This window comes from Photinus pyralis, unplaced genomic scaffold (genome assembly GCF_008802855.1).
Source record: "Photinus pyralis isolate 1611_PpyrPB1 unplaced genomic scaffold, Ppyr1.3 Ppyr1.4_LG7, whole genome shotgun sequence".
Classification (NCBI taxonomy): Eukaryota; Metazoa; Arthropoda; class Insecta; order Coleoptera; family Lampyridae; genus Photinus; species Photinus pyralis.
In genome coordinates, this window is record NW_022170738.1 from 10940665 (window position 1) to 10956839 (window position 16175).

At 37.3% G+C, this 16175-nt stretch overlaps 2 protein-coding genes across 2 annotated transcripts; both read right to left on the minus strand.

Annotated features, from left to right (window-relative positions):
• Positions 1-8586: 8586 nt before the first annotated feature.
• Positions 8587-12015, minus strand: LOC116176680. Its single transcript, XM_031495410.1, has 3 exons — positions 11844-12015; positions 10387-10648; positions 8587-10339 (listed from the first exon to the last, which is right to left on the minus strand). Exons 1-3 carry the CDS (start codon positions 11974-11976, stop codon positions 8860-8862), a joined length of 1875 nt encoding a protein of 624 aa, XP_031351270.1. The 5' UTR covers positions 11977-12015; the 3' UTR covers positions 8587-8859.
• A 1826-nt stretch (positions 12016-13841) lies between these two features.
• LOC116175630 lies at positions 13842-15806 on the minus strand. The gene has a single exon (XM_031493851.1). The coding sequence runs from the start codon at positions 15804-15806 to the stop codon at positions 13842-13844; it is 1965 nt and encodes a 654-aa protein (XP_031349711.1).
• Between the last annotated feature and the right edge of the window lie 369 nt (positions 15807-16175).

The following is a 16175-nucleotide window of genomic DNA, read 5'->3' on the forward strand; positions in this document are numbered from 1 at the left end:
GCCCTGTCCCGATTGAGAATAACTCGATTTCCGGTTGCTTCGTTTATTTATGTGTTGAGGAAGGATGGCACTGGACCTTGATTAATACGTAACCCCATATTCTTTTAACTCTAATCGTACTGTAAATGGCTCACTTTCCCCGAAATCGATTGGTTCCCCCTTTTGATTTGTCAACTTTATGGTTATATTACTAATTCTACTGGTATTTACTTCCAAATATTGAGTATTACTGGGGATTTTATCTAAGCGGTAACCCGGTGGAACAGAAACGTCTATTTCGTAAAGTACTTTAGCGGGATTTCCGTTGCGATAGGATCCCGTAATAAGATTGCACTCTATGTGAATGTTAGTATGTTTAATGATTTGTATATCTAAAGCAGATGTATGTAGAACGTTCGCTTCCAATATCTTCGATTCGAAACCGAGCATGCGTCCTATGCAGTCTCTTGGAGTAAAATCTATATCAAAGTCGCAGCTAAGTTCGCACTTGAGCGTATTGTTATTTGCACGTAAACTAAAGCGATTTGTTGGAATGCGAGCTTTTATATACGCGCTTAGTTCTTCCAACTCGTATGCACCGTGCGGAATTGCTATTCCATGTGAATTATCACCTCTCCTATAATAGAATTTATCGTTTCCCGCGTGGATATTTCTAATACTGTTACAGCCATAGAAACCGACCACTCCGATTACGTACAATTTCTCCGAAGGAAGTTCTATGGGCGGATAAAAATCATGACTAGCTGTATTTCCAACGCCCTCTATGCTGAAGGTTGTCGACATTGCGACTACATACACCGAGATAATATGCGTGTTATTTATACAAAAATTTTAAACACAGGTGGCCGCAATTCGTTGTTCCGAATTGTTGCTCTTGCCCGTAATTATAATAGATTTTACAGTCGCGGAAATACTCGATCACTTCTCGTGGTGGTGGAATATTACCGAAACTATCATAGTACCAAACTCGTCCACCGCGTTTTTTGTAAGAGACCCAATGAGTGCCACGCCCACTTTGGCTATCTAAATTAATAACACCGGCTTCATTTTTCCATGCCACTGTAGGCATATGATCTCGCATAAACACGTCCCTAAAGTATGGTACCCTCCCTTTTGCATGCTTACGTAGATCAACATCGGTCAACGGCCGGTTTGGCAATTTTTTGAAGTTTTTTTTTTTTTTAAATGCAACGCCAAACTGCCTCCCGATTTATACGGTTTCAAGTACAGACCACCGCCGCTTTTATTTCCTATAGCTATTGATTCCATCGTACGGTTATGACGCGAAGTTTCATCCAGCATTTTACTAGCATCACGAGAAGCATTCACTGCTTTAGCAATGCCTGCGGCACCACCCGCCAATGCTCCTACTGCTGATAAACCGGCGAATAAGGGTATCAAAAATGGTAAAAAGCCCCCCTGTTTTGGTATAGGAATAATTCTAGGCACGCTCACATTTCGCCTACCCCCTAATCTCTTAACGGCCAAATTTGCGGCCGTAACAGCTGATTTTATTATGTTCGCGGTATTTCCGCTTTTCCTCATTTTCTTAGCAATCTTTCTACGCAGGTTCAATAAGCTGCTCCTTTTCCCCTTAACTCCCATTCCTAACTTTCGTTTCACTTTCATGATTGTGCCTACTGTGAGAGCTGCCGCTCTTTCCCCTAACTTTGCGTCGGAAGCTTTTAATCGTTCCCAAGCTTTTCGCTCTAAAACGCGATCTGCTTGATGTCGACTTTCCAAGTCCTGGTTATCCCTATAGCTAATGTCGTGCTCCTTACACTGAGCGTCTAGTGGGTTTATACCGGGATCTCCTCGCCTTAGCCTTTTGTCTAATTTAGTACCAGGTCCGCAATACTGATAGCCGGGAATATGTAATTCAACTGGAAGTTTGTTTATGAGAGTATTAACCAAGCCACTCCCATCCGTACACTTCCGCTTCCGATTCAACATTGTTGGAGTGTGGCAATTAGTTGCCATATTTATAGGAAATCGTCCATCAAATGAAAACGCTCTAATAAAATAATAACGTTTATTGAGGTTGATATATGTGATACATTAAATAAGTAGGTCGATAGTGTAGGATTTCCATCATGCACACTGTATTGTGCGAATTTACATTGTACTTATAATTTAACACATTCTCAATATCGCGATAGATGTCATCGTTGTCCTCATCGTCACCAAATTCCATTCTCCGAAAGTGTCGGTAGTTATTCACCTCTTCAATGATGTTTTGATAGAAACAGGGCAGCGCGTAAGTTTCCAATAATTCTAGTCGATAATTGATTATATCTTTTAAGTTGAAAAATTCTTCAATGTCGTTCTTATTCATTGTGCAAAAGTGGTTGCCACGTTTAATTGTTACACTTTTCAACATCTTCTCGGCATCCTTTACCGATTCCCAATTGTAGTAAACTGTGATATTGATATTAAGCGATTCCTCACTTTGATCATATTCGATATCTTCTTCTTCTTTGACATTCGACCAATTAATACGACTTTCAACTTCATGAGATCGAAGAAATTTCATTTCAAGGTATGCTTGCCACTTTAGAAGCGTTTCCCAATCTTCCTTCACCAGCACTATAGCACCGCCGGAAGAGCTTGCGATTCTTAAAACTGGTGTAAGGTTAAGATGTGTACTATATCCGATTTCAATGTATTGACCATTCAAGAGATCGTATGACGTACAATCGATTAAGCGTTCTTCGATCGCTTTATTATGCATATGATCTACTTGGGGAGGTGAAGGTGTAGCACTGTGACTACAACACCAACACGAACACGTAAGGTAGTTATTATTGCAGCTATTTTTAGAATCCATGTTCATAGGAACAGCACACCTTGAGGATCACGATGAAACTGAGGTATTTTTATGATGGACAGTATATTTATGAAGTGAAAGACAATTTTTCTATATCATGTTTATTTACATTTCTAATACACAAATATTTTATTTACATAAACTTTAAGTTAGTCGTTTGCCCTGCAGATCCAGCACTTGTTATGTATACCTCTTTATTGGCTAAGGAGTCTTTGAATGTTTGTAAACGATTATCCTCCTTAAAGTAGTTGTAGAAACGTAAGGGAAGCACAGATTTAAAGTTTCCAGTCTCCACGACTACCCGGTCTCCATATTTTGTGTTGATTGTATCGATGCCGATGATTCGATATTTCTCCCCCACCTCCAGATCTTTTACATTTTTGAACGGCTTGCAGAAAGTGGTATTGTTCAGTGTATCAAGATCCATTTTAACCAGTTCGCGTACGTTGTCGGAATAATTTTAAGCGCTACTGCAGTTACATTTATATTGCTAAAGTTGTGGAGGGGAGGCGAATCGTTCACGATAGACTTTGTCCCGATGACTTTTCTCTAATACCGAAGACAAAACTCTACTAAGTTGTTCGATTTTATTTCGGAAACGAAATCTATCGAGCGCGACTGTTTCCCACGAACCTCTTCGTGCTTTACCGTAAGCAAACGACCACGCTACCATTATGTACACTTGATTCCGTGTTTCGTCAATTGTAACTCTCTTCTTCATTTTCAGTCCAATCACTTAACTCACTAATAAACTGTTCTAAATTGGCCTTTATCAATCTGCGTACTACACATTTCTCACATATTTTACTGTTTAAATAACTCTCACATATTTCTTCGCCCAACTCGTATTTTTTAGCGATGGCCAGACACTCCTCCTCACTATATTCACCATTGCCATATATTGCTTCATGTTCGGCGTCAAATACTAACGCCGAAAACTTTTGCTTAAGGCGTTCTACCGCTGTTACAAAATCTATCGCCTTGATCCACGATTGCTCCGCATACGCTAGCCATGCCATGATTATTTGATCTACACGACGAGTGGGCTATATAATTACTGCGCCCCACTATGCGCAATTAGCGGAGATCAAAACCATTAAGCTAAAGGGTTTAAGAACAGACAACGAGGTCAATAACCTTTTATCAAAAGGTCAGTGCCTTTAAGGTGAACGACCTTTAAATAGAAAAGGTCATTCTCACGGACAATTTAAACTACAATAAAGGTCAATGCCATATTGAGGTTAATACACTTTAAGCAGCACGAGTTTAAACGACACGACACGAAGGTTAATACACTTTAAGCACAAGTTTACCGACCCGAAACGAAGGCAATGCCCTTTTAGTAATCTCAAGGTCATATTTAGAAACGGCTATAACATACACTGAGACATTTATTCGGGCACCGTCCAAAATTAGATAGTACGTCACTTGTGTAATAGTCCAGTCAAAATAGGAAAATCAGAGGAACTAAAAATACTAGTTCCAATTTTTTCAGAAATGTGTAGGGAGAGGTTCCCTGAACAAGAAAAAATAAAGTCCCTCCAAATTCCGGTGCCGCTAGGGGTAGGAGGGGGCTTTAAACGACCCATTTTTCAGTTTTTCGCTTTTAACTCGAAAATGGTGCGTTACAGTGAAAAAGTTCTTCAGTACAAAATGAAAGCTTATTAAAATTGCTACAAGTTTGGTTATATACATCTTTACGAAAAACTGAACCGTTTTCGTGCTACCGGCTCCGGAAAGGTGGTAATTTCTAAACAAAATTGTTTTTCACTCACGTTTTTCGTATATTTTTGGCTTCTAAATCCTCCCCCGGTCATTTTAGGGGAAAATCGTCACAATAAAACCTGTACAGCATTAACATCCCTATAGTCCGAACCTGTTGAAGTACGAGTTATCTCCATACCCCATGACTCTATTCCACGAAGGATGCTTCAGGAAAACGAAGAAATCTGTTCTCTATGAGGCTTTCCCTGTGTGCATGGATGCAGTGCACCTCAAAACGATTTACACTGTAGTTCTCCTTCACAGAGTCAAGTGGAATGTTGGGACCACTTTCTCTTTTATCTGTGAGCAGTATGCTTCATATATAATAAATCACTATTCTTCCAATTGTGCAGTTGTATTCGATGGGTACGAGGACATTAATACCATAAAACGGTTCAGTTTTCGAAAAAATGTATATAACCAAACTTGTAGCAAATTTAATAAGCTTTCATTTTGTACTGAAGAACTTTTTCACTGTAACGCACCATTTTCGAGTTAAAAGCGAAAAACTGAAAAATGGGTCGTTTAAAGCCCCCTCCTTCCCCCAGCGGCACCGGAATTTGAAGGGACTTTATCTGAGTTCTGGGAGTCTTTCGGTTACTCACTTTGAAGCTTGAAGCTTCTAGGCGAACGAGGCGCAATAATCCTTATACTACGCTTTTTAAGGGACCGCCAAGAAATCCAAATTCCAACTTTTTAGAGACCACTTGTTCAAATCTTTTGAATTTTTGTTTCCAATTTTTATCGCCAAATTATCCAAATCCAAATAAAGCGACAAAATATCCAGCCAATTTGGATACTACAATATCTATCGGTGATGGCGCGACAAGATATAAAATAGTTGTCAATAAATGCCCACAATTTCTCGTTCACAAAATACGGTTCAGAACTGACACTCAGAAAGGACTTACTTATTACAATCCCTAAGCATAATCTTCAATTATATAAAAGGTCCTTCTCTTATTTAATAGCTTTTTATCTAAACAAACAACAACAAAATTAACTTTTCATCCCTATGTCGCTAGCACAGTTCAAAACATTAAATAAAATAAGCTTTATTCTGGTAAAGTATACCTAAAATTAATGTACATTTGTACCATCTTACTCAATTGGAATCATTGACTGATAACTTTCTTTCCTTTTCACAATAATAATAATAATAATAATAAACGTATATTTGTTTTAAGGCAATGCCTCATACAAAGAAATAGAGAGAGATTAATTAAGCTTGAACATACTGAAAAGATACATATGATAGATAACTTAAACAAATTATAAATTTCTAAATAATTATGACAAAAAAGAAACCATTGTCCTATAAAAATAAGTAAATCAACTAATATCATTCATTTAAACAAAATGATCTTATTATGCATTAAGTATATAATTATAAACACAGTTTAGAATGCGCGTCCCATTTTTGTAAGCCAGTCTGAGTTGTGCTACTGTTCTGATCTTTATAATTGGGACTTTAAACGTTAAATATGCTGACATTTCATAATTATGCTTCATAGCCATAATTTGTTGTAGTGGTCGTTAAATTTTGTATTCGTTTCGATATCTGCAGATTTTAAAGTTGTCAAGTGTTGGTCAATTACATTTCTGATAGAACTTTTAGTCATATGATGCGATTGCTGTAGCCAGGTGTTCCCATACCCCAGATTTTCTATAAAATGACGTATTTGTGATGCCCAGTTGTATTCAGCCGTTCCCAGGAGTCGAGGTGTTTCAACCGATTATAAAGCAAATTCGTATAAGACGTTGGTTTTTGTTTTAATACTTTCATCCACCAGTTTAATGCTCGCGCCCATACGAAGTTACTAACATGCCTCGCGCCGGTTTCCAGGCGGAGCATATGATTAGGGGTAGTTTTCTGACATTGCAGAACGTCTTTGAGATACTTGGTGAGTATTCCTTCAAGCCCTTCCGGTTTAAAAACGGCCCATGTTTCAGCTCCATGCAGAGCGGTAGCTTGGACAACACTATGAAATAGTTTGAATTTTTCATTCCATGAACTCGATTTGCCTTTTATGAGGATTGCTTTAACATTACCGATTGCAACTAAGGCCTTCTTTTTTGCCTCTTTTGTTGCTTCATTAAATTTGCCCGTTGATGTAAATGTAACGCCAAGATTTGAAAATTTATTTACAACTTCTAATGGATCGCGATCATAATAAAACTTAACATTTTTTGAATGTGTTCACAATTTAATGGATGTAGGTAGATTTCCACGACTGAAGTATACCTCTCTATGGCGTATTTGGGGCTGAGTGGTAGACCAGACTGTTAATACTTTTTACCAATCTGAATCTTAACCCCTTGAGGGAAACTGGAAGGACTAAGAAATTGTAATGATCATGCTCATGTACCTGATGATGTATTCTATATGTTAAACCCAATAAACGATTTATTATTATTATTATTTCTGAATCTCCAAATTGTTTTAGACAAGAAATCCAAATTTTTTGGATAAGATATCCAAAAAGTTCGGAAATTTTTTGACAAGATAGTCCTTTAGACAAAAAACTCAAATTTTTTGGACAAGATACCCAAAATGCTTAAAAAGTTCTTAACAAGATATCCTACAAAATTAATGTCGACAATTGCCATAATCTACGGATCGTTTAAACTACCCCAAGGCTATGTTATATAAGATCAGATGTTAAGCACGGGGTTTCTAGGTAAGTTATTGCTTGTACGAATGCCTGTAAAAAAAACACTTGTTCTAACAACGAGGAAACAAAGATTCTATTTAGTAAAGGGTTCTGTGGTTCGGATTTCGAGAGGAAATTTCATGTATGCAATTTGTTTGGGGTCACTTAAAACAATAATTCAATTTCTCTTTTTTATTTATGGCCATTTGCACCTCTAAAAAGCATTATGCGGGTCACTCTGTAATTGGGCGCAAGCCTGTTGAGGGCCCAGAACAAGAGAAGGATCATAAATAAATAAATAAAATCATTGTTGCAATAATGGATTTTAAGCTACTCTTAAACTAAGCTCCTCTGAAATATGTCGGTGCAAACGGCAATTGGTCAAGTCGAATTCAATTTGTATCAATGCATACGCTTATACAGGAAAAAATGTTGGAGAGTTGGAATTGGAGTTGGAACTTGGATTTCTTGTCGGTCCCCAAAATAAATACCTATAGCAAAGGTCTGAGTCCTGATCACCAACACCACAGATTAACTGACACCCACCCCGACCTTATCCCCTCTGTACTACAAGAATTAAATGTGGTAATTTAATTTCCTTCTTCTGCACTACCTTTCCATATTGCTGAGGTACATCATCAGCATCATGATAGTTGTGTTGTGGATAGTACCTATTATAGTTTCCAACGCAACATTAAATTTGATATGCTTTCGTTGCTCATAATTGTTTCCAGACAGAGGCAATAATTTTGTCACCAACAAACAGTAAATGTACCACTTACAGAAGAAAACTGGACTTGTATACTAAAAGTAGAAAGAAAACAAATTTGCCATCCGACCTATACATTAAGATCAGTCATTTAAAATACATATTTTACAAAGTATAGGCATACAAATATAAGTGAATTTTCAATTTGGAATCAACATTCCAAAATCAGAAAATATATTTAGAATGACCGAAAAAGATTTGGCAAGCTTGTTGGACCAACATGCTTGCAAAGTGCTTCACCAGTAAAAAGTCATCTTGCAAATTTGAAGAAATTGGATGGACCAGTTGGGACACTGACAAACTGCATAAAATGGTGAAAGTGATTAGCATAATGTACCTGCAATAAAGCAGCTGACAAGAATCATTTATTTGACTAATATATAGAGGCGAGAAGTAGACATAGGGATTTCCTGTGTCTACTTTTACATGATAAAAATTCTCTTGAAAGACGCCTAATTATATGCAACCAAAATAACTTCTTGAAACAAATAAAGATCTGGCTGTCATATTAATTATTAATTTGAATATTGTGTCTTTAGCTTCACAGAAAATAAATCTCTTAAGCTCCTTTAACTGTTATCGGCACTATACCAATTTGAAATAACTTTTTCTTTAGTTGAATCGAAAGTAGAATAGGCAGGTCAAAAGCGATAATATTCAAAATTAATATGATAGGCAGATCCTCATTTGTTGTAAGTAGTTACTTTGGTTGCATAAAATTAGGCGTCTTTCAGGAGACTTTTTATCATGTAAAAGTAGATAGGAAATTCCTATGTCTACTTCTACATGAATATCACTGCATATAAAAGGTTTGGAGCACTCTTGGTAGGTTTCTTAATTCTTCATCATTTACAATAGCAATATTTTTTTAAATTACTATCATGGACACATTTACTATACGATTCGTAATAATCAAGACGGCTAACGGTACCGTGCAATCGAAAAATATACGTCCCATTTTTTTCTACACTCACTGTAGCTTCGAATATGGACGACGGCATAAGTTTCATCCTCAATAAAAGATATGTATTGTTATCGAAATGATTGTCCGAAATACTGGATGACATGACTTTGAATAATTTGAATTCGGCACATTTTTTGGATTCGTTTTTATAAGATTGTATTGTCTCGTGCATTTGGTGAAGTACGTACTTTATAGCTAACTGTACGGAAGTGTGATTTTCGGGATATTTCTTATACCCCCTACAGCTGCACCAATGCTGGGCGATACTGGCGTCCTCGCACGATCGGTCCTCACTGATCGGTGTGAAAAATGACCGGCAAGTGGGGCATCCACTGCTCGGCGTTACTGTGTGGTTCCCCTTGCTCATCAACAAAATATCCTGCAGGGTCATGTGAAAATCGTAGGGTGTCGTCAGTTTGTTACTATTCATTTTTAAATTGGCCGCTTCTGCTGGGTATTTCTCTTGAAAGTTGCGCGGTAGGTGCACAAACAAAAATGGCAACTTCTCCTCCAACCATCCGGTCGTAGTATACCTGAATTCGCCAAAGCGAAATCCGTGGTCGCTGTAGAAGAAAACAATGGTGTTATCCAACAAGTGATTTTCCTGAAGATAACCGAGAAGTTCTCGCAGTTTATAGTCCATCCGTGACACTGTTCCCAGATCATTGTGACTGAAAGAATTCATCCAGAAAAACCCAAAGTAAAGATAAGTCGCGAAAGTTTTGGCAAAAGCAGTGATCAAATCAAAAACTCGTTCTCCGGCCGATTCTGGTCCAGTGCAGTAGTTCAATCCGTCAAGTTTCTCTACATCTAACCATTGTTCTGTGCTCATTAAATACGGTCGAAAATAATAGTCGGTCGGCGGTCGCCGAAAGCCTTTCTTGAGATAGTTGAATGTGCCAATTTTGTACGCGTCTTCAGCGTAAGCGGTTACAAAACCTGAGCTTTGGTAATCGTACCAGATCATTTTGCAATTGTCGAAGGACCCCAGTTTATTCGGGTTGCATGTCTCGGATGCTTTAGTTTCATTCATTCCGGTCAGTATCGCCATTAGGTTAGGGAAAGTGTTGTCTCCAATCTTGTTGTAGCCTCGGAAGTCTATCCAGTCATTTTTTTGTAAATGAGCGAATGTGAGTGGTAGAGCGCGCATGAATTGCAGCCGTGAGACGCTGTCAATTCCGATAGACAAGACGCTTACACGTTCGTTTTTGCTCAGTTTGCTTACTACACTTTCCTTTATTGTAATAGGTTCGTGAATGTTCTTATATACAGGCGTATTCGTCTCAGCTACCACACACTTTACAAGTATTGTATCTTGGGAACATTGCACACTGTTCTGGAACGTAATACAGGGTGTCAATCTGAAAAATGAAAAGATAAAACACTTCTCTTCTGTGTCTATACCTACTCAATTTTATCATCGGGGTTGTCGATGTCGGAGCCTCTTTTGATGTAACTGTAGCAGCATGATATATCATGCGGACTGTAAAACAGTGCGGCACTTCGATTAATGTGTAAAATTGCTTGGTTGTTTTCTATTGTTAGAAAGGACAGCAGTGGGTAAATGGAGCATTTTTGGTATAATGAATTAAATTTAAATCCATCAGTGTCTTTGTTGAACGGTTGTAAGTTTGGTATTTTGCATTTTGGACTGAATACCAAATAATCATCTAAAATTGAAAAAATTATTAGGTCACTTTGGGTACGATAACGCCTCTTCAATTACAAAACTGCACGCAGCCTAGCGTGAACCAATAAAAATTTACTGTGCAGTCCAATCTGGAACATCCATAGTTTTTGGTTTGAATATTAAAAATCTTTCCGAGGATAAAGTGACATGGTAGGCAAAGTTAAAACAATAGAGGTCATGATTATGTGTTAGCACACACTTCAAGAAAAGAACGAAGATTTGAAATAACAGTTTCTTCAAAACGGAGGATGGCTCACCTTTACAGACGCATGATATACGCATTTGGCAAGATTGAGAAGATGAACGCAATTTTATATTAGCATAAGTTAACGTATAGGTTGAAACAAAAACCAAACATTTCCAATTAGAGCTACATACTGAACATAGGGGACACGGTCAACTCGCCAAGAGCGGCTCGCCACCGACCGACTAGCCAATGGAACAACTCGCCAACGGGACAACTCGTCACCGCGACAACTCGCCAACGGACGACTCGCCACTGCGACAACTCGCCAACCAAATATTTTTCCCTGTTTAACGTGTCATGCAAATGCATCCCACAAATGCAATAGTCAATTTCCCTAATTTTGTAAAAAAAGTTAATCGAAAAATTGTAGTCAATATTTGAATGAAGACCCAATCGCCTATACCTGTTTCTATTACTGCATTTTGATATAACGACATCTTCTGCAAATTATTATTTGAATAGAAAATTTGACAATCACATCGTTATTTGAACGACACATTAAACAGGGAAAAATATTTCGTTGGCGAGTTGTCGCAGTGGCGAGTCGTCCGTTGGCGAGTTGTCGCAGTGGCGAGTTGTCGCGGTGGCGAGTTGTCCCGTTGGCGAATTGTCCCGTTGGCGAGTCCGTCGGTGGCGAGTGGTCCGGTTGCGAGTCGCCCTTGGCGAGTTGACGAGTACCGGAACATAGGTACCATATAAAGCGAGGACAGATATAGTTTTGGTATTTTCTGGCACTTTTTTTATCCCCCAGTTTTATTTACAATTTGTCCTACAACATTAAGTAAATGTAATAGCAACAATAAAGCTTTAACACAATAATTTATTCTGGCACATAAACTAAAAAATGCTATTTCTCAAAAAAACGCATCGGTTGCAAACTTTCCCTTCATACACATTCCAAGCTAAAGAATTCATATATTAAACTTACTATTATTGTTATATTGAATGTCTGATGATATCTTGCGCTGTCTTGAGATGAATTCTTGGTATGATTGGGTATAAATAATGTAGACTACTACGAGTGATATCAAAAACACAGCAACGCTTATTCTTGCCAACATATCTACCTGAAACTTATGGACCAAACCTGTTCGCAGACAAGTTATCTATTAGCGAAAACAGAATTTCAAAATCTCAAGTTATGTGCACACTGTAACGGACAGACAGTCAAAAATTCCGATTTCCAACGGAGTCTTTCCACCTTATAATGGTTTTCGCGCATTCAGAGAGCCACAGAAACTACCTACCTCATTTCTGTTTTTCCGCATTCTTATCGATATTATTCTATATCTTATCAATACTGATTTAGAAAAATAATTCAATACAACATGGCTTACTTATGAATGCAACTAAATCATCTATTATTATAGTTGGCAAACAATTAAAAAATAACGGCGAGCTCGTGCATGGAAAGATGAAAATTACGTTAATCAATTAATATTTAGAAATCTAGGGTTACTTAGTCGTCGTCAACGGTGAGTGCAGTCTTTGCAAGTCCAATATTATACCATAATCATCAACGCATACAAAGGAGTATTATACCTATTTAAATCTGTGGGAGTATAGTAACTGCTGAGTCCCTGCACCTTTTGATAGTAACAATTTATTTGTTTATATTTATTGGTTTATTGCAGAGGTAACGGGATTCTGTTGGGCAGATTTTAGTTTTTTGCAGACACAATACTAGGACATCCTTTCACATATCTTATATTTGAATTGAGCTCACCTTCGATGGTCCGAGCAGACTATAATTCGGCGTGCAACTGGTTCAGGTGCTGACGCTGCATGGGTATTTGATCATAGGAATGAATCAAAAGGTTCTTTCCTGGAATGCCATTACGACCCAGCCGAAAAAATTTAATCCCATCAGTGTTCCCCTTTGCCTAAAATGTTGATAGTGGACTCATTGATCTTTCAAATCATTTGACTTCTTCGCGATGTATTGCAATTAAATCTTATCTTTAGCTTGCACACAACGAATTTCATCACGAGCTAAATTTGTACAGGTTGCATGAATAGACTATCGCAACAAATTTCTTTGTCTGGAGTAAGATTTGACAAACAAGATACTGAACTTTAAAATGTTGACGCCATTCTTCAGTGCTTAACTCTTTTTCTCTACAGCTGAATGCTTCTGTTCGGTTTGCGACAACGTTCTCGAAAAGAAAGACTTGATTGAGGGCACTTTTATTCTGATTAATTGTAAGGTTGTAGATTTTAACTGCTTCAAGGAAAGAATAGACAAATTCTGATCGTGTTCTTCCACTCCATTCGTCTCTATTAAACTGATATAGATTTCCATCTGCTTTTGTATCTACATGTATTTTCCTTGGATCTTATACGAGATCCTCCTGGTATTTCAGGGGCTCTCTGTGGCTTTGAAAAGGTTTCCGTCCCTTCTCTAGAGTACAACTTTCGGACAACGAACTGCCCCTACTGGGCTTATTATGGAAATGAATTTATATAATGTATGACCCACTCTAAGATATACAGTTTACGAGTTTTTTTATGCAGTAAACAAAAATGTCCAAAAATTTAGACATTTTCCCCTAAATCTCCTCTTTTGGAAATAAAACAAAGAGATTTACACGACTTTTAATACTTTGTTGGAGGACTCCATGTTATGTTTGAGTAATTAGATATATAGACATAGAGAAAAATTAAAAATTGAGACTCAAACAGTATATTAAGATACAAGTGTATAATCAAGTCTTTAAAGCACGCGCAACGAGTTTAAGGGCACGACGCAAAGCGGAGTGCCTTTAACGTTGCAAGTGCTTTAGAGACTGTTGTATATTAATAGAAATTAGTAGTGGGTTGTGTGTGTGTAACTATGGTTTTAGTGTCGTTTTGTTAGGAATTAACAGAAGTTGTTCTGTAAAATGAACCAAAATTAGTGGGGGAGACTGTTGTATATTAATAGAAATTAGTAGTGGGTTGTGTGTGTGGCAATAGTCTGTATCTCACTACTTTTTTCATCGACGCTTATATGAAGGTATGCTTTGAATAAATCTAGTTTGCAGTAGTATTTCGAATTTCGGAGACTACAGAGCACGTCGTCAATCCTGCGAATTGGAAAGTTAGATGATACCAGTCGATCATTTACTCCGCATTTGTAATCGACACAAAGTCGAACTGTACCGTCAGGTTTTGGAATAACAACAAGTGGTGAACCCCAATCACTAGTCGTTACGGGAGTGATAATTCCAGCATTTTCTAAATTATTAAGTTCCTTTTCGACTCGACTTCTGAGTGCATATGGCACGTCACGATCTTTAGTGAAAATTGGCTTGGCGTCTTCACGTAAGACAAGTGAGACTTTTATGTTTGGAATACATCCAATTTGTTCCTCAAAAATGTTGGAAAATTTTTGAAAAATGTCATCAATTTGAAGTACATTGTTAACAGAGCTAAAACTAGTTTGTTGTTTGCTTTCCATGTCTGTGTCAATTTGTTTAAGTTCAAGTTTTAACCCTCTGATCCAGTCACGTCCCAAAATTGTATCATGACCAGATGGAACTATGTATAACTCGGCAAGTGGCATCGTTTTGTCTTTATATTTTACTGATACTTCAATTTTCCCTTTACAAGGTATGATATTTTTCGAATAAGTACGAAAACTTATGTTTGAAGGTTGAAGAGTGGTATTCAGATTTAGAGCTTTGAATTTGTCCTCAGGTAAAATCGAAAATTTTGCTCCAGAATCTACCTCCATATTTATCTCGTTATTATTAACAAGAACAGATATGACATATTTATCAGAGTTGGTTTTACATGTATATAAATCTATTGTTGTGACAGTTTGAATCATATTCACTCCGTAATTGTGTGGCAGTGTTAAAATTTGTGAATTTGAAATATAATCTTGTGTTTGTTGAGTATTGTGACATATATCCGCACTAATCTGGTGGTTGTCACTTTTTGACTTTAATAATGTAAGGATACAAACACGATCTACGTGTCCAATTTTTCCACAAGATTCACAGCGTAATGAGTTCCTATCTATTCTGCACGAGTTTGATCGATGATTTGATTTTCCACATGAAAAACATAAATTTGAAATTCCAAGTGCATGATAGTTAATAGAACGTGGCAAACGGGAATGATACCTACTTTGATGACTCCTATTTGTTTTTATTGTTGAATTGGCAGGAGTAGGTGATCTTTCAAAACGTGTATTTGATCGTGGTTTTTTGTAATTGCTTCTTGATCGGTTTTTGTGAAAATGTGACGTTTTGTTTATGTCAGTCGAACATCCTGGAACTGGTGTTGAATTATTTGAAACAGATAATTCCCGGCTTTGAATTTTCGAGGATTCCAAGGCAATTGCTTTTCCTGTAATATCATTAAAATTAGATAAATTAGCTTGCAAAAGTTGTTCTCTTATCCATTGATCCTTTATTCCTCTTATAAATTGGGCCCGTAGGAAAATTTCAGCAACAGAAATCTTTTTCTTGCACTCGCATTCCACATAAAACTGACATTCCGAAAGTTGACTCTGTAGTGTTGCAACAAATTCAGCAATGTTTTGTTTATAGTTTTGTACCGTAGAAAGAAAATAGTGTTGTTCAACTACATCATTTCTTTTCGGGCTCAACATTTTGGTGAACGATGTTACAAGGTCTGCGTAGTTCATAGTTTTGATTGGTTTATCAGGTCCAAGTAATGCCGATAAATTATTATAATGTACTGAACCAACAGATGCTGATAATATTTGAGCTTTCTTTTCATCCGCAGTTACATTCCGGACAGCTACATAATTTTCAAAACGTTCAACGTAGTTTCGAAATTTCTCCTTTTTTGAATCAAATTCTTGAAATGGTGGTACAATTTGGTCCGTTGTGACTGTATTCGATGAGTTAATCACTTGACGTTTGCTTATAAAAATCATCGTCTTTGTGAATAATAGGCCTAAAGGAAATGTCAAAGGTATTTAAATCTTCTATTTTTTGGTGCATTCATTCAAAACTTCAAACATTGCTGCGACTAAAAAGTGGAACAGATTTGGAAGCATGCCCTAAATTGAGCGCGTTTGTGGAAGCTTGAACCAAAGGATAGGTACAAGCCAAAGCAATGTTCTGCATTTATAGAAAGCGACCTAAGAGGATTTTTTACTTCAACCCCAGATGACAGTTTCAAAAGTCATACTTGAAGTATCATTACCTAGCAACTTTAAAGCACGTGTGTTTTAAAGGCCTTTTTTCGCACGCATTTGAGTGTTTTAAACGGAGATTGTGATTCAGGTATAATAAAAAAGTTT